This window comes from Galleria mellonella, unplaced genomic scaffold, assembly GCF_026898425.1.
Source record: "Galleria mellonella isolate WM207_F2 unplaced genomic scaffold, CSIRO_AGI_GalMel_v1 utg149, whole genome shotgun sequence".
Lineage (NCBI taxonomy): Eukaryota > Metazoa > Arthropoda > Insecta > Lepidoptera > Pyralidae > Galleria > Galleria mellonella.
The window spans coordinates 248,602-276,200 of record NW_026442000.1 but is presented as its reverse complement, the minus strand read 5'-3'; the positions used below and the strand labels follow the sequence as shown (position 1 = coordinate 276,200).

Here is a 27,599-nt window from a genome sequence, read left to right as displayed (position 1 = left end):
TTCCAGAGGAATGTGTGGACGTGCGCCAACGACAGTGCTACCTCGACTGGGATCCTGATAATGAACGATGCTCCGTGGCCGTGGGAGTTCCGCAAACGAAGCACCTGTGTTGCTGCTCAGTGGGCAAGGCGTGGGGTGCGCCCTGCGAGGCCTGCCCCGAACAGTCCTCACCTGAGCACATCGCCCTCTGCGGAGAGAAGCCCGGATTGTATCGCAACCCTGTCACTAACGAAACGAAGCCGATCAACGAGTGTGATATCATGCCCCAGCTGTGTAAGCCTGGTACATGTCACGATACAGCCACCGGATTCCAGTGTGGATGTGATCATGGGTAAGTATGTGAGGATGAGGAAGTAGCAAATTTACTAAAAATGAGTTAAAATTATTTTCATATAGGTCCGTATGAAGGTCAGTCTGAAAATGTTCATAAGAGAATAGCAATAAATTATATGTTGTTAAAAATTTGTCGACACTATATAAAATATTTAGCTGATTTGTCGACTGTCACTAACGTCTAGTTCAAATGTCTTTTCGTAATTTTGATACTACCTTCCCACGCTTCTTCAATAACATATTTAAGGATGGAGTGTTGAAATATTTGTAATCGATACGTACTGCAGTGACCTGTGCGGGACGTAATCTGTATAAACGTCATTAAATGTAACGGCGCACCCGGCCCAGATACGAGCACGACAACACGTCGCACCTGTGCCGCGACATCGACGAGTGCGCGGCGGGCGGCGCGCGCTGCCGCGGGCTGGCGCAGTGCGTGAACCTGCCCGGCGCGTACGAGTGCCGCTGCCCGCCCGGCTACCGCCTCACCGCCAGCCTCGACGCCTGCGACGACGTCGACGAGTGCGAGGACAACCACCTCTGCGAGCACGGCGACTGCAGGAATACTGTCGGCTCTTACAGGTAATCTCCTGGTGGATCTACTACCCTCGTATGAGTGAAGCCCTCACAGCTACAAATGAATTGTTACAAGTGATTTGGTATTTGATTAAAAATTATATGTTCATCTATTTTTTTTAAATTTGCAAGTAAATTCAAAATTTTGTTTTAATATCAGATGCGAATGTAAACCTGGATACACACTGCGGGATAATGTGTGCCGCGACGTGGACGAGTGTTCGCGACCGCGGCCCATGTGTCGCAACGGTACCTGCGAGAACTTGCCCGGCTCATACACCTGTCACTGCGATGAAGGTTTCAAGCCGGGAGCGAATAACGACTGCGTGGGTAAGTGCAACATTGTGATACTTCTAATTAGCTGTATGGTCTTGGCATAGATTAGGCCATCACATTCTATGCCGTGCCGTCGTAAGAGTCGCCTTAGTGAGGACGAGGGATGGGCAGCAGCGTTCCACTTCTAAAGCTTGACTACGGTTGCCAATCCGCCTGTCAAATGTAGCAATTACTGGCAAGACCCTCCCAAGATCCTCCCAAGAGAGACTTATGTTCAGCAGTGGATAGTTAAAGGCTGATATGATGATGATGATGACTTCTAATTAGTGTGGATACAATAGTGCATTTTTATCTATTTAATGGTTAAGTAAAAAAAGAGCGAACTTTTTCTTTTTAATAATGTCCATATTATTTAGTAAAATAATAAAATAATTAATCGTTTTAATTTAAAATTAATTGTTTTAAGTAACACATAACTTCAAATCCAATATCCTTGTATTATGAGTAATATATAGTAAAGAATGACTAGGAGCGTGTTTGTTTGTGTGTACGTCAGACGTGAACGAGTGCCGCGAGGGCGGCATGGTGTGCCGCAACGGGCGCTGCCGCAACACGGTGGGCTCGTTCCGCTGCGAGTGCGCGGCCGGGTACGCGCTGACGCCCGACCAGCGCAACTGCCGCGACGTGGACGAGTGCGACGAGCAGCCGCACCCCTGCGGCCGCGACGGCTCGCCCTCCTGCACCAACACCAACGGCGGGTCCGTCCGCTTGCTACTCTCGCACTCCTATCCGCCTCTCCACCCATTTGAACAGCTAATCTTATGTCATGTGGATTCTGTCCTACCCAAATGGCCTGGTGCCCTCCCCAGTGTGCAAGTAAAGCATTCAGCGTTGAGCAAAAGACATGTCTGAGAGTACATAATAAGCATTTTTAAGGGAACTTTAGTCACCTTTAGAAAATATTCTTTGATACCCGAAAGCAGCTTATCATGTTTATGCAACAAAATTTTACATCATTGGTTAATTAGATTAGAATAATAAAATAAAAAAAGTGAAAAAACCTTTATGCACAAGTGACATTTGTCATCGTGACAGTTTCGCCACTGTTATCACGTTTGAGCGTGGTAATTCCAGTTGTCACGCTAAGTCAGTCTATATGGACTTAATAGGAGTAATGAAGTTGTCATATTGACAAATGTCACTCAACTGTGTTATCCTTGCCTGATAAATTGGTAAAGTCTATTGACTAATTTTATTGTTCCAAATACAGATTAATACTGATTTTATTTTATATGTCGTTAATTATATATAGGTATAAATTATTAACATATGTAATTATTTTTTTTCCTTTAGATATGAATGTTCCTGCGGCACTGGCTGGCGGCTGGTGGGCAGACGCTGCGTGGACCGTGACGAATGCAAAGAACTCCCGTACGCATGCGCCGGTGGAGAGTGTCGCAACTTTAATGGAGGGTAAGATTTTTTAACCTATTGCGTGGTTAATATTCATATTGTGGTTGTCGAGATATGAATTTATCTTGAATTATATTGGGATTAAAAACTCTGTTTTTCATTTCGATGAATAACATGTTTATTGCAACCCAGAATGACAAACAATCTGACGGCCCACCTGATGGAAAGTGGTAATCGTCGCCTATAGATATAGATAGTACTACGGACATAACAGAGTACACTGTTTCGCCCATGATACCCCCCATGCGTTGTCATTTCTGAGGACTCAGGTTTTATCCCTCTGTACCCTGTAATTTCACTGCCATATCGCACTCTTCAAACCGAAACACAGCCATGCAAACACAACTGCTTCACGATAGAAACACGAATGGAACAGAGGTGCAGATTAGAGAGATTTTCCGTAAACACTTCCAGGCTATGCTGCATGTTTGCATGCTTCCAGATTAAAGCTTGAAATATGACATTGCAATTTCTGGGTATGGTAACCTAGACTTGAGATTTTCATATAAAAACAGATAGTAAAGTCGGAATGAGGGCGTTTGAGCGTTTATAGGTTGCGGTGATGGCTTGCCAGTCAGACTGTGTATATACCTAAATTCGTTGTATTAAAACATATTTTAACACGTTGTTTAAAACAAAGATGTACATAATATTTTGCAGTTACGTATGTGATTGCCCGTCCGGCTGGCGGTTCGACAAGACGCTGGCGGTGTGTGTGGACGAGCGCAAAGAGCTGTGCTACGACGAGTGGGAGAGCGGCCGCTGCCACAAGGCGAGACCTCTCGAGCTGGCGCGTCCAGAGTGCTGCTGCTCTGAAGGTATTTCTGGATTTTTAAGTTTTTTTATGCAACTTAGAATGGCAAACAAGCTGACGGTCCACTTGATGGAAAGTAGTAACCGTCGCCTATAGACATGAGCAGTACCGTGGACATAACAGAGTATACTGTTTCGCCCATGATAACCCCGTGCGTTGCCATTCCTGAGGACTCAGGTGTTATTCCTCTGTACCCAGTACATTCACGCCATATCCCATCCTTCAAACCGAAACACAGCCATGTAAACACAACTGCTTCACGGTTGAAACACGAATAGGACAGAGGTACCCAAGCAATCGACTTTTGTACAAAGTCTCTATCTGGAATGAAGATAATAAAAATATATGTATTTTTTTACATTGTAGCTGTATTAAGACTGTATACGGATATATGTATATTTTTCGTTGTATTCTATTCCAGGTGCCGCGTGGGGCAGGTATTGCGAGCGTTGCCCGTCGCCGGACTCCGCGGAGTTCCTGCGGATCTGCCAGGGCGGAATGGGTCGACCGAATCTGACACAGGTACAGTATTCTGCATGTACTCTAACGAGAAAACTCTATTTCCTCTGTTACTGTCATTTTTGTTTAGTTTGTGTAAACGTGTCAAGTGACAAAGAGCTATGATGTAATCTTGAGCTGTAAACGATAGTTAATTTTTTTTTTTCAATTTTAAATATACAATCTTGTCGAGACCATGACGTGGTGTAATCCACGTTGAAACGTCGGCAATAAAGAAGTCTGTAAAGGCTTTCTGAAAGGGAGAGAGATAGGGTGCAGTATTCTACTTAAAACATCCCAAAAGGCTAACTGCGGTTGCCAAACCGCCTGTCAAGCATGGCAACCGGTAAAATCCTCCAAGTGGGAGGCTTATGTTCAGCAGTGGACAGTTAAAGGCTGATATGATGATGATGATGGTATATTTTGTTCCTTTCTTGTATTATCATGATAAATCGTGTTCTTTATTAAAATAATAATCACCAAATATGAACCAGTATGCAAGTACGTTTTAGCAAAAGAACGTTAAATCGTAGCTAGTGTAAACGTAGCTGCATATATGTATTGTCTGAGTGCGGGGGTGTGGGGGTGTGGGTGCGTGGGTGTGCGTGCAGGACCTGGACGAGTGCGCGGTGCGGCCGGACGTGTGCGGCGGCGGGCGCTGCGTGAACACGGACGGCTCGTTCCGCTGCGAGTGCCCGGCCGGCTACGCGCTGGACGCGGCCGGGCTGGCGTGCCGCGACGCCGACGAGTGCGCCGCCGACCCGCGCGTCTGCGGCAACGGCACCTGCGCCAACCGCCCCGGCGGCTACGACTGCACCTGCAGCGCCGGCTTCACCGAGGGGCCCGACCATGTCAGTACCTCTCTTGCTGCTTCTCTTCTCCGTTACCTACCGTTGCGATTATTGCTACTATTGCGATGCCTCTCTAAGACTGCTGCTGGAATAAGTTCATATCATCATATGTCATTCATATATCATAGTTCATGTGTTTAAATGGTAGTTTTTTTATAAGCAATGGTAGTAAAAAAAAATAACTTATTTATTTAATGAATAAAGCAAGCCGACATTTAAGCTCAATACGCAAGTAATCAATACATTTATACCGTTCCAAACCATCATATTTGGATGAACGACTTTATATATGAACGACATCACTTTAAATTTCTTATAGAATAGATAAAGAGAATAGAGTGTCGAAAACCTCTGTCTTTACATATTATATATGATTTGCGTATATTGCATGCCGTCGTCGTAGTATGACGGAGCAGTCAGTTGCATTAGTCGTAATAACGTGTACGTGCGTGGGTGCGCGTGTGTTGTCGTGCGTAGCCGTGGACGAGTGCGCGGAGTGCGCGGCTCTTAGTATGTTGGAGCAACAATAGAATTACTCGTGATAACGTGTGCATGCGTGGGTGTGCGTGTGCAGACGTGCGTGGACGTGGACGAGTGCGCGGAGGGCGCGGAGGGCGCGGCGTGCTCGTTCCGCTGCCACAACACGGCGGGGTCGTTCCGCTGCACGTGCCCGTACGGCTACCGCCTGGCCGCCGACGGGCTGCACTGCCGCGACATCGACGAGTGCGCCGCCGACCGCCCGCCCTGCCCGCACGCCTGCGAGAACGTCGTCGGCTCCTACGTCTGCAAGTGCCCCGAAGGTAATAATACCTCGTTAAGCTTCTTATCTCTTTACCACAGCGATATATTTCGTACCAGAGTCTCATTTATGTTATACAATTCTTTACATATCTGCTAATTCTTACCTAACCGAACCTTTTTTTTAACGTGGGCAAATGCATCGATCAGATCCGTATGCTCCGGGGGAGGTACCGTAGGTATGGGTACTTATCTACTAATCTTTGACTTCAGTTAATACTTTTCTTTTTCTAAACTTTAGTTGTTCCTTTACAGCTTGCAGCTTTATTCGAGCGTATTAAGATTTTGTGTTAATAAGAGTATATAATTAGTTCACCAAATTAAAATCCATTCAGCTCTTTAAGGCTGCTTTACCATCAATAATCCTGAATCTTAATACAGATTACTGACTAACTTTAACGATTAAATGTAATTCATTCAAACTAAATGATTTGATACTTGGGTGCAGGCTACAAACGAACGTCGGCACCTCACGATGCCCCCGACGCGTGCGAGGACATCGACGAGTGTGCGGAGGACAACCAGTACTGTTCGCCCGGCGTGTGCATCAACACCGACGGCGGCTTCGAGTGCGACTGCGACGAGGGCTACGAGCGCAGCGACGACGGCATGGCTTGTATCGGTCAGTACTCTACGGCAGCCTCTACAGAAGTTTGTTTTGGTGCCTTTGTCCCACTTGTACCAGAGGGAGACTTTGTACAGAAGTCGTTTGCTTGGGTACCTCTATCTTATTCGTGTATCTACCGTGAAGTAGTTGTGTTTGCATGGCTGTATTTCGGTTTGAAGGGTGGGATGTGGCAGTGAATTTACAGGGTACAGAGGACTAACACTTGAGTCTTCAGGAGTAGCAAGGCATGCGGGGTATCATGGATGAAACAGTATACTGTGGTATGTCCATGATAATGCCCATGTCTATAGGCGACGGTTCCCACTTTTCATCAGGTGGGCCGTCAGCTTGTTTGCCATTCTAAGTTGCATAAAAAAAACTTGTCTTTTTAACTCTGAGCAGTAGAGTTTACATGCCTATTTCAGTTTGAATGGAATTAGACGGTACGAAGACAATATTTTAATTTTCAGGAATGACAACAGATGACCGATACATTGTATTGTGTGACTTTTAGGTGTTATTCATGTTTATAGGAGACGGTTATTATTTTCCATCAAGTAGACCGTCAGTTTCTTTGTTATTTGGTATAAATAAAAAAAAAAATACTGCAATAGAAAGATATTTAAGATAATCGGAAGCAAATGGATCTGGAAAACAGAGACGGAAAGCATTCGGCAGCCTACTATTTAGCAATAGAAAGATACATACTGAAATGTAAAGCACGAATTGTATAAGATAGACAAAATGAGAAAAAGAAGTTTGGGAGTAGATTTGAGGAGAACTCTTATAAGAGGTTGAAGGGTCGAGGGTCGCTTAAATGGTCGAAAGGTTGGAATTTGGACGTCTCAAGTATTAAAATAAAAGGCTAATTTCTTGTTTGAAAATAACGTCTGTCTTCTTAGTCGGTCTTCGTCATAGTTCTTTGTCTTGTACAAAGGCGTCAGTCAGTGTCAGCGGCTAGCGTATTGTAATCCTATATGTGTTTATTTAATCCCAATTGATATAACAAGCATGTATAACCGTGCGTGTACATGGACAGACCGGCGCACGGCGGTGTGCCACCGGTCGCTGGTGGGCGGGCGCTGCGTGCCGGAGCCGTGGCCGCGGAACGTCGCCTCCACGCCCGCGCTGCCCACGCACGTCACCAAGTGAGTATGGCAGTGTGTGTGTACTGTGTACTGTGTACTGTGTACTGTGTACGTACGGCAGCCGGCGCACGGCGGTGTGCCACCGGTCGCTGGTGGGCGGGCGCTGCGTGCCGGAGCCGTGGCCGCGGAACGTCGCCTCCACGCCCGCGCTGCCCACGCACGTCACCAAGTGAGTATGGCAGTGTGTGTGTACTGTGTACTGTGTACTGTGTACTGTGTACGTACGGCAGCCGGCGCACGGCGGTGTGCCACCGGTCGCTGGTGGGCGGGCGCTGCGTGCCGGAGCCGTGGCCGCGGAACGTCGCCTCCACGCCCGCGCTGCCCACGCACGTCACCAAGTGAGTATGGCAGTGTGTGTGTACTGTGTACTGTGTACTGTGTACTGTGTACGTACGGCAGCCGGCGCACGGCGGTGTGCCACCGGTCGCTGGTGGGCGGGCGCTGCGTGCCGGAGCCGTGGCCGCGGAACGTCGCCTCCACGCCCGCGCTGCCCACGCACGTCACCAAGTGAGTATGGCAGTGTGTGTGTACTGTGTACTGTGTACTGTGTACGTACGGCAGCCGGCGCACGGCGGTGTGCCACCGGTCGCTGGTGGGCGGGCGCTGCGTGCCGGAGCCGTGGCCGCGGAACGTCGCCTCCACGCCCGCGCTGCCCACGCACGTCACCAAGTGAGTATGGCAGTGTGTGTGTACTGTGTACTGTGTACTGTGTACGTACGGCAGCCGGCGCACGGCGGTGTGCCACCGGTCGCTGGTGGGCGGGCGCTGCGTGCCGGAGCCGTGGCCGCGGAACGTCGCCTCCACGCCCGCGCTGCCCACGCACGTCACCAAGTGAGTATGGCAGTGTGTGTGTACTGTGTACTGTGTACTGTGTACGTACGGCAGCCGGCGCACGGCGGTGTGCCACCGGTCGCTGGTGGGCGGGCGCTGCGTGCCGGAGCCGTGGCCGCGGAACGTCGCCTCCACGCCCGCGCTGCCCACGCACGTCACCAAGTGAGTATGGCAGTGTGTGTGTACGTGTACTGTGTACTGTGTACGTGCCCGGCGCACGGCGGTGTGCCACCGGTCGCTGGTGGGCGGGCGCTGCGTGCCGGAGCCGTGGCCGCGGAACGTCGCCTCCACGCCCGCGCTGCCCACGCACGTCACCAAGTGAGTATGGCAGTGTGTGTGTACTGTGTACTGTGTACTGTGTACGTACGGCAGCCGGCGCACGGCGGTGTGCCACCGGTCGCTGGTGGGCGGGCGCTGCGTGCCGGAGCCGTGGCCGCGGAACGTCGCCTCCACGCCCGCGCTGCCCACGCACGTCACCAAGTGAGTATGGCAGTGTGTGTGTACTGTGTACTGTGTACTGTGTACTGTGTACGTACGGCAGCCGGCGCACGGCGGTGTGCCACCGGTCGCTGGTGGGCGGGCGCTGCGTGCCGGAGCCGTGGCCGCGGAACGTCGCCTCCACGCCCGCGCTGCCCACGCACGTCACCAAGTGAGTATGGCAGTGTGTGTGTACTGTGTACTGTGTACTGTGTACTGTGTACGTACGGCAGCCGGCGCACGGCGGTGTGCCACCGGTCGCTGGTGGGCGGGCGCTGCGTGCCGGAGCCGTGGCCGCGGAACGTCGCCTCCACGCCCGCGCTGCCCACGCACGTCACCAAGTGAGTATGGCAGTGTGTGTGTACTGTGTACTGTGTACTGTGTACTGTGTACGTACGGCAGCCGGCGCACGGCGGTGTGCCACCGGTCGCTGGTGGGCGGGCGCTGCGTGCCGGAGCCGTGGCCGCGGAACGTCGCCTCCACGCCCGCGCTGCCCACGCACGTCACCAAGTGAGTATGGCAGTGTGTGTGTACTGTGTACTGTGTACTGTGTACTGTGTACGTACGGCAGCCGGCGCACGGCGGTGTGCCACCGGTTGCTGGTGGGCGGGCGCTGCGTGCCGGAGCCGTGGCCGCGGAACGTCGCCTCCACGCCCGCGCTGCCCACGCACGTCACCAAGTGAGTATGGCAGTGTGTGTATAAGCAGCCTTAAATGATTGCAGACACTTTTGTACAAAACGCTGTTTATTTTGTAATATTATCTATAAGTAGATATTTTACTTACTTTTTTACAATTTGGTACTTCACACTGGGCTTGAAGGAATAAAAGACTTTGAAGAACCCTTTAGTGATATACATTTGGTAAAAATAACACATAAATAGAGAGTAAATGCAAATGGTTAAACTTCTTGTAAGTTTCTTCTCCTCGTGTTTAGTTTGTAAAATAACAGAGAAAGATCATAACAATAATTACTAAAAATTCATTTTGCAGGGCGCAGTGTTGTTGCACAGTCGGTGTAGCATGGGGTCCAGAATGTGAATTATGTCCTTCGCCCGGCTCTTCTGAACGTATGGAGCTCTGTACTGATAGGAATCTTGATATCGACCACGGTGGAAAAGGCGGTAACGGAGGAGGGGTAATCGCCGGAGGCGGTGGTGGAATGAGCCTAGGCGGTGGAGGTGGAACCGGAGGGGTAGGCGGTGTATTCAACGACGTCGACGAATGTGCCGCAATGCCAGATCTCTGTGCTCCTGGACGATGTGTTAATACTATTGGCAGGTATGTTGAATTTTAGTTTAATTGGTATATTTTTTTAGTATCTTGTAAGAGTTGACTGTAAAATGGAAATATACTACACTAAGTATGTGGGAATATACTACACTAGTATAACATACTAGTATGTGGAAAGGAAAATTCAAGTACAATTTAAAAGTCTGCTAATGGCATACATCCTCCTTTTCTGTTATATAGTAACTGTAAAATGGCAGAATATCATGTTATGCTACTGTAAATTATGAAACCAGCAAATTGCTCCTGTCACTGGCAGTAGTGTGTGAGTGTGAGTGTGTGTGTGCGCGTGCGCAGCTTCCGGTGCGTGTGCGGCGCGGGGCACCGCGCGGCGGGCGCGGCGTGCGTGGACGTGGACGAGTGCGCGCGCGGCGCCCCCTGCGCGCACGCCTGCCGCAACACGGACGGCTCGTACGACTGCACGTGCCGCGCCGGCTACGAGCTCGACGACGACGGCGCCGCCTGCCGCGACGTGGACGAGTGCGAGCGCGGCGACCACACCTGCCAGCAGATCTGCACCAACACGCGCGGCTCCTTCGAGTGCTCCTGCGAGGACGGCTACGAGAAGCACGGCGACGCCTGCGTCGGTCAGTACATACTCATTCCGCGCTCGCTCCATACTTATTGCGGTACGATTCGGTGCCACGACAAGATTTCATTTTTATGTATAATGAAAATCGACTTGGTAGCATGCTGTGAAATTAAAAACTTTTCTTTGTAACATTCTTAATACTCCTAAAGAAGATTAATCTTAAAGTAAAATATGTTCCCTGAATAGATATAGTTACATACATACGTATAAAAATTACAAAATCATGCAGTATGTCGTCTCAAAAAACATCTCTTTAAATATCTGACATTTTTATATAAATGAAATATTGATAAATATAATCAATTCCCTATCCCCAGACGTGGACGAATGCCAAGAAGAGGGTATCTGCCCGACGCCAGGAAAATGCGTGAATCTGCTAGGATCTTACCGATGTGTATGTCCGCGGGGCTTCCGACTCGATCTTACGGGCACGCGTTGTCTCGACCGAGATGAGTGCGAAGAAGGCCGTTGCCAGTCGCCCTGCAGAAACTACGCCGGAAAGTACCGCTGCGACTGTCCGGCTGGTACGTATAGCACATCACTATTTTTATTTTATCCTATTTGAAAAATGGTAATCCGGCTCAAAGGACTCCATATTTTTTTTTATTTATTCAGATAATAATGATTCGTCTAAAAGGATCATTTCATAAAGAATTATAGGCCTCATATTATGTATTCCGTCTATTGTGAAAATAATAATCCGGCTTGAAGGACCATGGCAGTTAAATTATGAATTGTTACAAATTTTATAACCGCAGGCACGACTCGCGGGCCAGGCGGCGCTTGCGTGCCGCGGGACGGCTGCGCGGACAGCCCGTGCGGCGCGTCGCCGTGCTTCCCCGTGGGCGACGCCTACCGCTGTGGCTGCCCCGCCGGCTACGGCTGGGACGCCGGCCACGCCGTGTGCTTGCAGGTACGCACTGATCGTGCCACAATCATGAACATTTTAACCAATATCCAGCCAATATACTATTTTGGATAATGATGTGATCCATGCGAGATAAGATGTTACGACGTAAGCTCCGTACTTAGCCTGAAGAGGGCTTCTGGATGAAGTATGTATTCCCAGATTTATCTTTGCGTATAGTTAAAGTTTAGGTCGAATCCTGGGGCGTGTGCCAAACAATTCTGAGGCGAGTACGATCCATATCAGTTTCATTTAAAAATACGCTCATGAGTATATCGTTAGCAATGGGAATACTGTCCATCGTGATGAATTGCACTGGAATCAACCACGATTATTTCCAGGGGGAACAACGTGAAGGTTAAATTTTTGTGGAATTTATTACGATGGGCTGACATGTTTTCATCGTCACCTATCATCTCTCACTGGTGCCCCGCCAGCGTATACTGATAGCGTAGGCGGGGTTACCATTCGAATATCATATCGGCCGAGTTGGTGGGGTGTGTTGCAGACGGCTGGCGGGTGCGCGGCGGCCGGCTGCGTGTTCGGGTGCGCGACGGGCGGCGGCGGCTACGAGTGCGGTTGCCCGGCCGGTTACGCGCTGGTGGGCGCGGGCCACTGCCTGAGTGCGCTGGACGCCGCGTTGCCGCCCGACGACATCGGCAACGCGCCCGTGTTCCCCGTGCGCGACCAGTACCGCCTCGGCCGCGACCCTGACCTCATCTCCACCGAGGGCTGCTTCAGCTGCAAGGTACCTCCTGCATACACACACACACACACGTGCCACATGCTGCACAGTAACCAACAACACTTTGGTAGTCATTAGTAAAAAAAAAACAATATACATTTGTGAAATTCTGACATGTCTGAAATTAAATACGATCATACAAAAAAGCATTAAACTAAATTGAATATTACAAGTATTGAATAACAATAATAAATATATTTTGCAATCAACAATGTCAACTTCATCCGTAATATATATATTAAATTTATTTTTTTGTATTGCTAACCTACTAGCCTAGAAACGATATAAAAAAGAGTCTAAATAAATTATTAAGTTTCTTGCGTCATCTACTCACTGCTATATGCCCTTCTTTAACCAAAGGTAGTCATCCTGGTCACGGCACCAAAAAAAAAACAAAAGGTTGTCTGTAAGAGATTGCCCTAACGATAAGATCGTCTTTTGTATCTTTATATTTTGATTTTTTTTAATGCAAATTAGAATGGCAAACAAGCTGACGGCCCACCTGATGAAAAGTGTTAAGCGTCGCCTATAGATATGAGCGGTACCATGAACATCACAGAATATTCTGTTTCGCCCATGATACCCCCCATGCGTTGTCATTCTCGAGGACTCAGGAATCTGATAATGAATGATCTGTACTGTATATTAATTTATTTCATTTGAATTTTGTATTTGTTATTGAATATTTCTATATTTTGGTGCATAAAAAAGTTACAGAAATAAATAAATATATTGTGGCAGCATAAGAAAATCATAAACATTTACTTTTATTGGTTAAATTATAATTAAAAGGAACTTATCTTTCTGGATCCAATCATTGTACAGTGTCTCATAAAATGTAGTATATCTTGTAATATATTATATAATAATTAAAATAGAGAAAAAATAAATTAATGAAAAATACATAGATACAAAAATGTTTTCGGTAATTTTATTACTACTAAATTATTTTTGACTATTTTTGCAATTATGTCATCACATAATGTTACGTCACGTTTAAAAATAACAATAGGGTAAAATTTATTTTGCTTTTAACTATAATGTAGTTACTCCATAACTTTTAAATAAACATGGTTGATAAAGTTCTAAACCAATCTATCTGGCTAGCGTTATAATGGTAGGCTATTATATTTTTGAAGAGTAAAACCCAAAATTTTTACATTTAGATGAATGGCCGCCGGCGAAGAGCTCCCGAAGAGGGCGTTGTGTACGCGAATGGAACCACGGTCGTCAGGAAACGCAGGAGACGCAGTCGTCGTGAGTATTTTAATACATACCTGTATGTACTTCACAAAACATGTTATGTTTGCAACATGTGTTATGGTGTAAACTTTTGACATTTTCATAAGCAAAAAATATGTTCTATATACTCATATGTGATAATACACTACATATATTCAGTGAAAACGTGGGATATGAAAATTTCAAGAGTCATTCTAGTACTAGTCCCAAATTTCCTTAAATTTAAATAAATATTTAGCGATAAGGATGCCCGTTATTGCCTCATTATCGTGCTTTTACGTAATTAGGTTTATGTAATTAAGTATTTGTTTGTTCGTGTAAATTTTTTTATACCACTGATGTGACAAACAAGCACACGGCCTACTTGATGGTAAGCGGTTACCATTTCCAGGAATATTACGCACAATTTGCCGACCCTGTAGAAACCTCTTTACCCTCCTTTTGAAGAACTCCATGCTGTAGTCTTTTGGAAAAACTCGACAGACTCATTCCACAACCTGAGCGTTCGTACATATTTTTAAACTTTATAATCTGTATCATTCTTTCAATGTAGTTTTTATTCATTCATTCGTTCCCCAGGTCGTCGTTCGCTCCTCGAACCAGAAGCCGAATTGGTCGTGGTAAAAGCCACACCGAAACAGACGTGGGGCAAAGCGCCCCTCCTCCGCCTCGTCCCGGCTAAAGACGGGCCGCGGCCGCATTATCGAATCGCGTATGGAGATGACAACAAAGACTTCATACTGTCCAAACGTGACGGCACGTGGGCACTCAAGTTGAGGAGGCATCTCAAGTCCAATGCGGTGATGGAGAGACAGCTGGAGTTGGAGGCGAGGTTTGTCCCAGTTCCCAGTATAGCCAGACGACGCAGGAGGCACGTGGACTTGAATGTACCGGCGCCTCTACGGCTGTACGTGTCGGTACGAATCGCTCCCAAGAAACGTTGATTGACGCTCCGGCGGTGAGGCTCGCTCGTGTGATGTCCTGATTATCGAGTTACACGTACGTACTTATCCATAACCCACGCCTTAAAAATGTTACAATTCAAAATTGGTCGCTAAATAATGTTTAAAGCATTTTTTGGTGCATTTACCTTATCAATATATTTTGTAAGGCAAAGGGTCTTCGCTCACGAAGCCGCTGTTTGTAATATTTTATAAAAAAATATTATTTAAGTACAGTTAAAGAATTCTCATAAATTTCTTCGGCATGTTTGTTTCGATCGTAAAGTTGCATTAAATTGGAGACTAAGGATGGGATATTAGGGGAGAATTTAGTTTCTAATTTCTTCACCTTATGGATTGCTACAGTACAGTACAGTTCGAATACTCGATTTTCAGGGCGAGTGATGTATTTTTATATCGATACTCGATCACAACAGAATTTCAAAACGTTCAATATGAATTATGAATAAATTACGATAAATATTTAAGACTCGAATTAGCGTAAATAATGCGAATGAAATGTTGTTATTATAACATTAACGTCACTGCCATGAAATATCTGTTGTAACAATCATACTGCCATTATTGTGTTGTGGATATTGCTTGTTCGACACGTAAACGTATTGAGAGATGTCACGATAGTGTGTTGTGCTTTGAACAAATTACATTTTTTTTTTATAATACCACTGAGGTGGCAAACAAGCATACGGCCCACCTGATGGTAAGTGGTTACCGTAGCCTTACATGGACGCATAGGCTAGTCTTACGCCGTGCAGGTGAAGTGGACGTGTCACCCAATGTTAGACTGGTTCTGTTTATTGTGGCCAAATATTTTGTTTCAGCGGCAATATTGTATTGTTTACATTTTTATTTTTCGAACACTTTCTTATTTTGTTTTTTATTTTTTTTATATTTTTTTTTATAAATATCGTTGCAACAAAATATTACGGGTCACTGTATCATCGTCACGCGATTCCGCTGAGTGTAGACGATCTCGTAGGCAGTATTAAATGTGTTAGGTGAATGTATGCATAATACTATGTTAGTTGATGAATATACCGGTGTCGAGGCAATCGTTAGCTAAACTAATAACTTTATTATTAGGATTCGAAGTTTTTATAAGTGTCGAAGTAAAACCGAGTTTGTTATGAATGTCGAACGTTTCTATCTCTTACAACCCTGTTCGCATTCGATCGTAACGCCACGCGCCAGTGAATTAGTATAAGTAAACTATTTATTTAATATTCCTTGTAATATTTAATAGTAATTACTTATAAACTCTACTTACTGTGAAATGTAATGTATTATTATGGAATTTACTATAGATTAGAAAGGAACTCTTGTAGAAAACTACGAAATCGCCGCAATAAAAAAAAAATGTGTTTTATTTTGTAAATATGTGTATACAAATATTATAAATTAATATAAATGTACTAGCTTTAGTTACATATTATTTAGGATTTATTAACATTATATTAGGTAAGTGATGACGAACGGAGGTGGAATTAATAAAATTATAAACTTATCTAATTGTTTTTGTTTCTTTTAATTGATATTCCTCTTTGTGATACACACGACTGAGGGGCGGTGAGGGATGGGCAGCGTACCTCTTAAAACATCTCTAAAGCCTGTCTTCGGTTGCGAATCCGCCTGCCAAGCGTGGCAACTATTGGCAAAACCTCTCAAGGGGAGGCTTATGTTCAGCAATGAACGGTTAAGGGCTGATATGATGATGATGGTGATGATTCCTCTTTGGTGATGATGATATGACTTTGAGATTCATTAACGAGTTTCCTTTCCTGTTGAAGATGGACGAGGTTAAAATAACAGTCCTAATTATTCATTTAGCATTTAAAAGTATATATTAAGTTGCCGCTATACAAGTGAAAGGTAAAATGTAAAATAAAGTACGAAAAAACAGACCTATTAATTGGCAGAAATATACATTGTACAGTAATATATTGACTGAAACTAAGAACAAGGAATTACAAAGAAAGAATGATAAAATAACAACTGTGAATCATACGGTTGTCTCCTTTCTTCTTATGTAAATATAATTAGTAAAAAGAGGACAACAAATCAGTCGTTATTTTTCTCAATTTATAGCAGCCTAGTGTATAGAAAATGTTTGATATGTTAATTATTTTTCAATGACAAATTTTACATTACCGGATTATATATTCGACACAGTTTATGTAGAAAGTATGCAAGCAGGTTATATCTGAATTTGGTGGGGTTATATGGCCGTATAACATTTTCTATACACTAGCCTGCTATGGATTGACAATTTTATCACTCCTATGTAATTCCTTGTTCTTAGCACTGAAAAGAAGTCATGGCGTCTTGTGTTAGTGAGTATGTTAGTATATCTATGGTCCAATGTGTATTTATTTGATATCCATTTTCTGTCATTAGAAAAAGAAAATTGTCCGTCAGGCTAATGTCAAAAGAATTTATCTATAAAATATTATAGAAGAATAAACATTCTTAAAATTAACAATAGTAGGTATCTAGTATTAAAAAAAAAAAAAAAAAACTGTGGCGTGAGCCGCAGAGCATCGGTTATATCGTCCATTACTTCGACGGTATAATTACTTGAAAATGTCGAAAAAAGAATTCTCTTGTGAGATGAACAGCAACAAATTCTTCCGATTGTGCGCGGCCGGCGGCGCCTGTGCCTGTGGCATCACCCACACCCTTGTCACACCTCTCGACTTAGTCAAGTGCCGACTGCAGGTAGACCCCGGGAAGTACAAATCCATTTTCAAGGGGTTCGCCATCTCGTTCCGAGAAGGCGGCGTCGCCAATCTCGTTAAGGGCTGGGCGCCGACACTGATCGGATATTCTCTCCAGGGCTCCGTTAAATTCGCTGGATACGAATACTTCAAATACAAATTCGCCAGCATGGTCGACGAAGAATCCGCTTACTTATATCGCACTTATTTATATTTGGGTGCATCAGCATCCGCTGAGCTGATTGCTGATATATTTTTGGCGCCTTTCGAAGCGACCAAAGTGAGGATGCAAACGACACCCGGGTACACTTCACAAATGAGAGTTGCCATGCCGCATATGTACGCTACAGAGGGCTTTGGAGTTTTCTATAAGGGACTGACGCCACTCTGGGGACGCCAGGTGCCATATACCATGATGAAGTTCGCGTCCTTCGAAAAGACTCTCGAGTATTTGTACGCGAATGTAGTTCCGAAACCGAGAGATCAGTGCACGAAGGTGGAGCAGTTAGTAGTGACGTTCACAGCGGGCTACATAGCTGGCGTCCTGTGCGCTATAGTGTCGCATCCATCTGACACTGTTGTTTCTAAACTGAATAAGGATCCGAGTGCGACCATCGGCGGAATTATAAAAGAAGTTGGAATGGTTGGAATCTGGCGCGGGCTAGTGGCCCGTATAATTATGATTGGCACGCTGACCGGGCTGCAGTGGTTCGTTTACGATGCCTTCAAAGTTTATACGAGGATGCCTCGCCCGCCACCCGCGGCGATGCCGGAATCGCTTCGAAAGAAACTGGCAGCCAAGAAATAACATAAATTTGTACACTTGAAATTACATTAACATCGTTCAATTTCCTTGTGAATCATGTGTGTATCGGTTGTCTCGTTTTCTGCAATATACTTTTCTTGATGTATTTACTTCTTGCCCTTTCATTCTCGAAATAAAGTTTCCCCTTCACATCGTAACATTACATAGATAGATACAAATGTCCGTTGAAATGCTTACATAAACCCAAAGCCATCGGACGTTTACTGACAATAGCATAAACGAAAAATAAAACCCTTTTACTGGAAACCAATTCCTCACAAGTTATCTACACTGTATTGGGAAATAGGAACAGAAAAACAGATTATAATAGCACGAGACGATCATATACAAAGGAGGTTTGGATCCTCCGGGATGGCAATAACAATAATATGGGGATTTATCTGAACATCGTGCCCCACTTACCGGATTTAGCCGCCCGATCCGGTTAAAGTGACCTCCACTAAATGGAGCCAGTTGCCCGGCGCCCGGACCATGTTTTAGAAGTGGACGGATCGCGGTCGCAAACACCGGGCCCACCATTTAACATAATCTAAGAGTTATCCGCTGTTCACAAGAGCTGTGTTTGTTTTCTTTACGATTATCTAACATTTTCCACTTAAAATAACAGTTATAAAAAGAAAAAATAAATATTTAAATAGGTGATTATACTTATTTTGTTTTTTTTTTATACAACTTAGAATGGCACATAAGCTGATAGCCCACCTGATGGAAAGAGGCAACCGTCGCCTATAGACATGAGAAGTACCATGAACATAACAGAGTATACTGTTTCGCCCATAATATTTTCCATGCGTTGCCATTCCTGAGGACTCAGGTGTTATTCCTCTGTACCCAGTAAATTCACGCTATATCTCACCCTTCAAACCGAAACACAGCCATGCAAATACACCTGCTTTACGGTTGAAACACGAATGGGACAGAGGTACCCAAGCAAACGACTTTTGTACAAAGTCTCCCTCAGCTTGTTTGCCATTCTAAGTGGTATAAAAAAAAAAGACTTCAAAAACAAGGAAGTTTCCAATTCCCAATTTGTATTTTTTTTATGTTTTTTACCTCATAACTGCGTCAGTTGTAAATCGATTTTGGCAATTCTTTTTTTAACAGTAACAATATACTCGAACTTACAGATTGGTCCCATAGAAAATTCTATCAAAATCGTTTCAGTAATTTAGTTTTCAAATCAAAATAACATTTGCACAATTGAAGTTGATTTTTTTAAGAACAAAAAACTCCCAATATAAAATAACCTAAAAGCCTAGACAATCACGTCCCACGAACATTCAGGTTGGAGAATGAGCTTTCTGTCGAGGTTTTTCCAAGAGACTGTAGCATGGGGTTCTTATACTACTGGGGTGGCTACGCGCGCGTAATGCATTCGGTATTGCGGGCGTTCATAAGCTATGGTAACTGCTTACTATCAGATGGGCCATATACTTGTTTCCCACCTCAGTAGTATAAACAAAAACATTGGCTGCTTAATAATTTTCTTACAATTAAATCCACTGTTTTTAGCAATTCAGAATCTACTTGTTGCCTTCCATGGTAGGTCCCGTGTGTCAGTGTTAAATATACAACTTATGGAATATTCACAGGTTTCAGTTTCAGTCAATTACAATAGTTATTTAGGGGTTATCCGGGCCGGGGCGGTATCGCTTTTGTTAAGTTTAGATTTGTGGTCGAAAGGGTTGCTCGGTGTGTAGAAGGGATGCGGCCGCGACGCCCGCCACAAACCAGAGATGATGTTTATATAATTATAAACGTTTGTTACGCATTTCTATACTGGAACGTTTATTTATATACATAAAAAAATTACGTGGTTCGTTTGTAAGTGCAGTAGTCGAGGCTGGATGGAGTTGGTTATTTTTTTTAAATTTACATTACATAGAAATTTATTTTAGCGGAGAAAATAGGTTTCTGGTCAAGATAAAATACACTTTTAGAATCTTGGTTTGCATGATTTATTCGTTTATATTGATTTACAAAATATAATAAAATTTAATTATTTTATTTCCAATCTAAAATATGTGTGTATAAGTGTTCCATTAACAAAACGTGACAATAAATTTGGTAAAGCCTACAGTCCGCTTGATAAACAAAGTAGAAATTAGTAGTAAATATATAAATGTCTGTTATTCACGCAAGCAAAGCCACGGTTACACAGTTAGCGTTACGTAACGGTATGTAATTCAAGCCGCATTTGGTCAGTAACATCTACCTTTTTAATGGTCATCAACGAAATAATTTCCAATTTTATTTATTGTACACAATTTTTTCTCTTATCTCGTAAACTTTAGAAGCTATAGTTGCGAAAACCTGCCGGAACACAACCCGTAACCCAATTTCGCGCGGCATGCGCCCTTGCCTTGGTATTTGAGGACACCATTCCATTTCGCGCTGCCGACATATCATTTTGATAGAACGAAATGGAGTTGCACTTGATTTATAGCAGTGTCGGGCGAACATCGCGAGTCGGAATCAAGGCTGTTAGAGCTTTTACATTGGACCTTTATCGGAAACCATTTTGCTTTTCATTTACACATTTCTGTCTTGTCGATACAGGTTTGGCTTATCAAATTGATGGTTCAAAATTGTCCTATATGATTTTTCTTTTTTTGGATTTATTTATTTTTTCTTTCCTTTACTTTCCTGTATCGATATGCTCGTAATTGTTTTTTACTTCTCAGTCTTTTAACAAAAACCAGTAACGTTTATTTTTTTTATACCACGAAGGTGTCAAACAAGCATACAGCCCGTCTGATGGTAAACGGTCACTGTAGCCTATGGACGCTTGTAACACTAAGGATGTAACGTGCGCATTGCTGACCTTGAAGAAACCTTAATATTATTTTAAATTTAAAAAAAAACTGTAGTCTACCTACAATACCTTATAGTTAGACGACAAAATTTTAAGTTTTAATAATAAAACTAAATAAAACAAAAACAATCCAATATTAGTAGTTCCTTCTAGGAAATTGTACAAAATAATAGTCATTCAGCACAGTTTTAAACGCTCTCACACAAGCGAACAACAGTTCAACTTAAGTTTATCGTCGATGAATCGCATCGGGGCCGCAGCGGTTGCGCAGCGGTCGCTTCCGACAGCAGAACTGAATTAAGACACCAACACAGTACCGACTCCTAAAACTTATTTACGTCCATATAAAGTGGTCTGGAATCGTCTGGATAGCTTCACTCTATCTATTGTATATAAAGCTTTACTAATGTTGTGTAAGCTTCATTGTATAGAACGATAAAATATAAAATAAATAACGTTTTCCAATAACAAAATATTCATCGATAGAAAAATACGTTCATAGAGATAGAAGATGCTTTTTAAGTCTATACTTAAAAAATATTTAGGCATTGACTCTCACGGATAGATATGGGAAGAGAATTCCACAATCTAGCAGCATTTTTTTTATACCACTGAGGTGGCGAACAAGCATACGGCCCACCTGATGGTAAGTGGTTACCGTAGCCTATGATCACCTGCAATACCAGAGGTATTACGCGTGCGTTGCCGACCCTGAAGAAACCTCTTTACCCCCCTTTTGAAGAACCCCATGCTGTAGTCTCTTGGGAAAACCTCGGCATGGACGGTAAGAGATCCACTATAGCGCGTAGATGAGTGAAGGGAGTTTGAGGATATCAATCACTTATTATGATGTTTGTTATTTAATTTCATTGTTGCGCCCAGCAGTCTCTGTATAGGCTTCCACGAAAGATCAGCGTCGGTGAGCCGTAAGGACACATTTTTTTTATACAACTTAGAATGGCAACTAAGCTGATGGTCCACCTGATGGAAACTGGTAACCGTCGCCTATAGACATGAGCAGTACCATGGACATAACAGAGTACTGTTTCGCCCATGATGCACCCCATGCGTTGCCATTCCTGGGGACTCAGATGTTATTCCTCTGTACTCAGTAAATTCACGCCATATCCCACCCTTTAAATCGAAACACAGCCATGCAAACACAACTGCTTCACGGTTGAAACACGAATGGGACAGAGGTACCCAAGCAAACGACTTTTGTACAAAGTCTCCCTCTGGTAAATGCTGAGTAAGAGCCTTTTTAGAGGCTACAATTTATTTTTATTGTTAGTTGCTATAATGTCCATGTATAATACTAATATGCCAATTAATACATTATATTTCTTTCTTTCTGTTACGCGTAATCATCCGATCAGGATTAACTTTGAAACAGAGTTAACTTACTAGAAGTGTTAACTGAATTAGATGGTTCTCTTACTTTGACGTTCACTCCAGAACGCTAACTTGCCGCGAGGAGCAAGTTGGCCACTTGCTGGCCTGCGAAAGTATTAAGTTTCTATTGTCACTTACGTATAAAGTATATGCAATCAAATATATTTAGGGGAGATAAATGGAATGAGGTAAAATGATACTATTTTTTTTTTGATGGGTGAAAATGGTATGGTAACCCCGCCTGCGCTAACGGGATACGCTGGCGGAGCACCAGTGAAGGGTGATAGACGAGAATGAAAACAGGCCGATTAGTCTAACATGATGAATTCATCAAGAATTACCAGGGGCGTTGCCGACCCTGAGGGAACATTTTTACCCCTTTTTAAAGAACCCCACAAGTACAGTCATCCTTATTAATATTAGAAATGTGACAGTGAATTGTTTTGTTTGTTTGTAACTTATAGCATTTTCAATTAATACAAGATGGAGCCTACTTAAGATATAGCCTACTTTTTATGTCGTTCAATAAATATACACGAAGTCACAGGTAAAAGCTAGTGGGGTATTTAAAGAAGAGCGTCATAGCTTAGTGAAGTTGGTTTATACGTTTGGAAATTACGAAGTCACAAAGACAGTCAACGTTTCAAATTTCATGGCATAATTTGAAACTACCCCGCATAAAGAGCCTTATCTAATTGGTATACCCTCTTTTTGTGTTGGAAGTTAACTTTTAAACATAACTAAAACTTTAAATAAACTAAATATTACCTAGATGATTGTAGAACGTGTTCTATCAATCGAGTGTTTAATTCGGACCAGGCGGGATATTAAAATTTGTAAATCTGAATATTTTACCTCCATTAATGCAACATCATAAGAGACAGTAGACAGGAATCCTTAAAAAGGGTCCCATAAATGAGACAAATTTGTTTCGTTACCCTCAACAATAATTGGATTCGTGTGTATATCGTGTAGCTCATTTGCATCCCTGCCTAGAATGCTAACACACGTGCCTTCGTTGCGTACTTGGAACGCGAAACTAACGGGCGGTTTTTAGCATTCGATTTCTGGTATTTGAATACGATACTCTGCTTTAGATCGGTACTTGTACTGGAGTGAAATTTAGTGAAATAGAGGACATAGATATTTGAATCTAGTTATTAGTGCTTTTTTCAAAAATAAGTATTATTAAAAATTATAATACTAAGGGTTTTCTGATGCAAATAAGACATTTTTAAATTTTTTTTTATTCAGACATTTAAGCTGTGGTGTTCGCTTTCTGCCTCTATTCAGTACTTTAATCTCTTGGTAAGTTGAAAACCTAACAGTTACATTTAAAACACCTTTTATATTGTTTTCATTTTTTTCTTTTCACCTTCTTCCTTTTTATCAACGTTAAAAGTATATATTTATCAAAGAATTGTCTTGAAACCTTATCTGAAATTACTTATAGATAATATGCAATATTTGCATAACTTCATTTGAATTACTGTTGTAATCCTTACTTATCTGCTTCAATGAAATGCACTCTCAATTTGGATCCCAGTGGTTTCTCCTAAGAGTCGAAGTTTCAGTCGGAACAAATGTGTTTGCACGTAGCGTTTGTGGGGCGCAATAAGAACACGTATGTTTAAGCGCAACCTTATCCGACGGGATGGGTGCTGTGCTGTTTAAATTGACTCTCTTTAATTATGTCTTTCTAACATGGAATGTAATTAAATGTAGGAAGCAATTACTTTACCGCTCAGCGCGTCGGGCGGCTCCTAGCCTTAGCTTATGCCTCCAATGATCTCTTAATTTTCCTTTAAACACAGATGATTCGGTGCGTGGTAACGACAGTTTAAACCGTTATATATTATATGACGGGCTCCTGTGATTCATACGTGGCAGGCCTTTGTTTAACTTTTACACAAGTTTAATTTCGCTTTAAATCTTATTAACGTATAGAGTCGTGTTTGAGGATATATATCGTATTGTACTGTGCTATGTGGTTTATATACGTAGTTTCTTTGGGCATTATTACTCAAGTTGACTATTTTATTGTTGAAGTCGTGTGAATGAAAATGCAATAAAGTAATGAAACTAGCAATAAAGTAGGTTATACATATATTAATATTATTCTTGTGCATTACATTTAACCTTTTATCAGAAGGAGACTTTGAACAAAAGTCGATTGCTTGGGTACCTCTGTCCGATTCGTGTTTCAACCGTGAAGCAGTTGTGTTTGCGTGGCTGTGTTTCGGTTTGAAGGGTGGGATATGGCGTGAATTTACAGGGTACAGAGGAATAACACCCGAGTCCTCAGGAATGGCAACGCATATCATGGGCGAAACAGTATATTCTGTTATGTCCATGGTACTGCTCATGTCTATAGGCGACGGTTACCATTTTCCATCAGGTGGGCCAGCAGGTTGTTTGCCATTCTAAGTTGTATAATTTTTTTTTTATTTATTAATTATTATTTAATTTATTCTATGTCGTGTGGTCCCGGCATAGACCAGGCTATCCTTTCCTTTTCCGTGACGTTCCGTGTTGTAAGAGGCAAATAAGGGAACTTAACGATTGAAGGATAAGCAGCAGTGTCTCACTTAAAACAGCACCAAAACATAATTGCGAACTTGCCTGCCAAACTTGGCAACTGGTAGAACCCCCCCCCCCCCCATTAGAGAGACCTATGTTCAGCAGTGGACAGCTAAGAGCTGATAAATGCATCATTATTTTTGTACAGGTTGGTTAGGTTGTGACAGCTGTTACATTGGCTGTGGTTTACAGATCTTAAGACTGAATTACAGGCTAAACTATTGACGTTTCAAATTTATCATTGAATCGTTTGAAACGATAGTCAATTGAGCTTCGAAGGGCGCATAAATACGTCGTCTGGAAAGTCACGTCGGAAGCCTTTGTGTACTCGTATAACAACGCGAGGCCTAGAAAGTCTTGTCACCAGTGGGCGCTATTTTCACACTAGTATTATTGTGCTAATTTTATTTATTATTCGATTTTTATATTATAATAAGATTATATGATTAATAGATTATTAAATTGAGTAAATCTGCAGCTTTTATTTTTAATAAATTCCTATAAAACATTTTGTTATTAAATCGGGAGTATCTTGGGCTACTCCGGTATAATATTTTACAAATCTGTCTCGAGTTCAAGAAATGTGAATATTCCGTGGCAGAGATGCGAATAATTCAGCAAGACAGGGTCTGTATGTAATTCGTAACATTGCGGGGAGTTCTTTGCATTCGAAGGTACCGGAGACACGGGTTGAATATCTAGAAATTTTTTACAAATCCTTACTATTATTTTTTTTTTATACAACTTAGAATGGCAAACATGCTGACGGCCCACCTGATGGAAAGTGGTAACCGTCACCTATAGACACATACATACAAGCTTTCACTACTGATTATTTTTAGTAGGCTATTAAAATAATTAATATACCATTCGTCTAGGATAATTTGGGAGAATTATTTACAGAACGACATAATTTGTACTCTATTATTAATTAGCACATATATGTATGTATTAAATGTGATGTATCTTGTACCTATTAATAATTTGCATGCTTTAGAATATAAGGCGAACATTTGTACTTCACCTAATAGATCAATATCTGTAAAAAACAATGTTCTCGCAAATAAAGAAATCTAATCTAATCTAATCTAATCTAACACCTACTTCTCTTACCATCATCTTTGTCCAATACAGTATTTTATATTCTCTCCGTTATTCTTATATTATCCATGTTGCCTTGCTCTATTTATTATTGTCAAATAACAGTATTTTCAGTCGAGTATCAACAAAATAACAGTAAATAAATAGTAGCCAAAAATCCTGAAATCCTACCTAAATCTGAAAGGTACCTGTAAGGAAAAGTATGTATGAAATAAATGTCAAAATCCTAGAAATAAATATCCGGGCATATATGTATTTGAAAAAAAAAAAGAAAAAATAATAATTACAGTATTTTACGTGAAATGTTCCTGTAAAGGTAGTTTAAAAAACCTTTTGAAATTAACATTACAGTTCATCGGAGGCCATGATTGTAAGTACCAATCTAATTAAGGTTAATCAAGTCAATTTTTAACTGCGCAGTTTAATTTTCATTTACGCCCGCTCTCAGCATAACTGTATTTCAGCACATTTCATAGCGAATTAAGGCTTTTAATGGCCGGACGTAACTATTAATGAACGAAGTTCGTTAATTAATACTTCATGGGCGTTTGTTGCAGCTGCACTTTAAATATACGGGTTCGTTGAGATTTTTAAACCATAATATTAATCCAAAAAAAAAGTAAAACAAAAAAATTGAATTTTCCCCCAAAAAGGAAACAGTCTTATTATGTTACAATTGCTTTAGAATAGAATAGAATAGAGACATTTATTGTCATACAATTAAATTAAATTAAATTAAAGTATTTTTTTTATTTAAATGTAATTTAAAATTTAATTTAATTTACAATTACAATATAAAATACAAATAATATATGCAAAAAGTGTCCCACACCAGGCAAAAGGAACCGGCTCAGCTGATGCTGTGAAATTTCAAAAATATTTTTTTTATGCAACTTAGAATGGCAAACAAGTTCACGGCCCACCTGATGAAAAGTAGTAACCGTCGCCTATAGACATGAGCAGCATCATGGACATAACAGGGTATACTGTTTTGCCTATGATACCCCCATGCGTTTCCTGAGGACTCAGGTGTTATTCCTCTGTACCATGTAAATTGACTGCCATATCTCACTCTTCAAACCGAAACACAGCTATGCAAACACAATTGTTTCACGGTTGAAACACGAATGGGACAGAGGTTAAGCAAACGACTTTTGTACAAAGCCTCCCTCTGGTATTTTAACACTTGTCAGTGTTTCTGTGATTATTTTTTTTTTAAAAGTGCTGTGTTAGCGAATTAAAATATTAATATTCAGTATCTAATATATTGCTAAATATACCATTAAAACTTCGCACTTACTTCATATTTACAATCGTTCAATCAAATAAGTGAAAGGTTCGATATCTTTCATCAAAGTAAATTAGTTTACATAAGTTACTGTATAATTTTGAAATAAGTTACAGATCATAACTGTAATCTGTAATGTAATGTATATCTCTAAAAGCATTAACAATGTTTACTTTTAATGTAATATTGATGTTTACAATGTATGGTTATACATTGTAAACATGTATATGTATATTCTTTATTACACTTGTAAATTACATTGTTAATGCATTTATAAATATTGTGAGTAAGGCTGGACTTATCCCTGACAGAGATCTCTTCCAGTCAACCCAATGCAGTTAGAAAACATGTCGTTAGCGGGCAGCTGAAGTGCTACAACTATTAATATTTAGTGTACATAAACAAATATACAGTTAAATAAAATATTAAAATACATAATAAAATATTACATAAATATGTATACT

At 42.2% G+C, this 27,599-nt stretch overlaps 3 protein-coding genes across 4 annotated transcripts in view; all 3 read left to right on the top strand.

The window, feature by feature from the left end:
- The window catches only part of LOC113517773 (fibrillin-2-like), an 80,124-nt gene extending 72,729 nt beyond the window's left edge, over positions 1-7,395 (top strand). Inside the window, exons 35-45 of one of the 2 annotated variants that reach the window (XM_052892059.1) lie at positions 7-331; positions 682-915; positions 1,070-1,239; positions 1,742-1,943; positions 2,539-2,658; positions 3,319-3,476; positions 3,894-3,994; positions 4,582-4,821; positions 5,396-5,621; positions 6,068-6,241; positions 7,266-7,395. In XM_052892059.1, coding sequence (XP_052748019.1) covers positions 7-331; positions 682-915; positions 1,070-1,239; positions 1,742-1,943; positions 2,539-2,658; positions 3,319-3,476; positions 3,894-3,994; positions 4,582-4,821; positions 5,396-5,621; positions 6,068-6,241; positions 7,266-7,378 — 2,063 coding nt within the window. In that variant the 3' untranslated portion in view covers positions 7,379-7,395. The remainder of the gene's footprint in view (positions 1-6; positions 332-681; positions 916-1,069; positions 1,240-1,741; positions 1,944-2,538; positions 2,659-3,318; positions 3,477-3,893; positions 3,995-4,581; positions 4,822-5,395; positions 5,622-6,067; positions 6,242-7,265) is intronic. The other variant, XM_052892060.1, reaches the window with a different exon arrangement.
- A 1,478-nt stretch (positions 7,396-8,873) lies between these two features.
- On the top strand, positions 8,874-15,933 carry LOC113513998 (fibrillin-3-like). The gene is made up of 8 exons (XM_052892061.1): positions 8,874-9,361; positions 9,675-9,962; positions 10,269-10,558; positions 10,881-11,087; positions 11,322-11,476; positions 11,979-12,218; positions 13,382-13,472; positions 14,037-15,933. Exons 1-8 carry the CDS (start codon positions 9,030-9,032, stop codon positions 14,399-14,401), a joined length of 1,968 nt encoding a protein of 655 aa, XP_052748021.1. The 5' UTR covers positions 8,874-9,029; the 3' UTR covers positions 14,402-15,933.
- Positions 15,934-16,789: 856 nt separating this feature from the next.
- LOC113510211 (phosphate carrier protein, mitochondrial-like) lies at positions 16,790-18,185 on the top strand. Its single transcript, XM_026893661.3, has one exon. It carries the CDS (start codon positions 17,000-17,002, stop codon positions 17,939-17,941), a length of 942 nt encoding a protein of 313 aa, XP_026749462.1. The 5' UTR covers positions 16,790-16,999; the 3' UTR covers positions 17,942-18,185.
- The last annotated feature ends 9,414 nt before the right edge of the window (positions 18,186-27,599 follow it).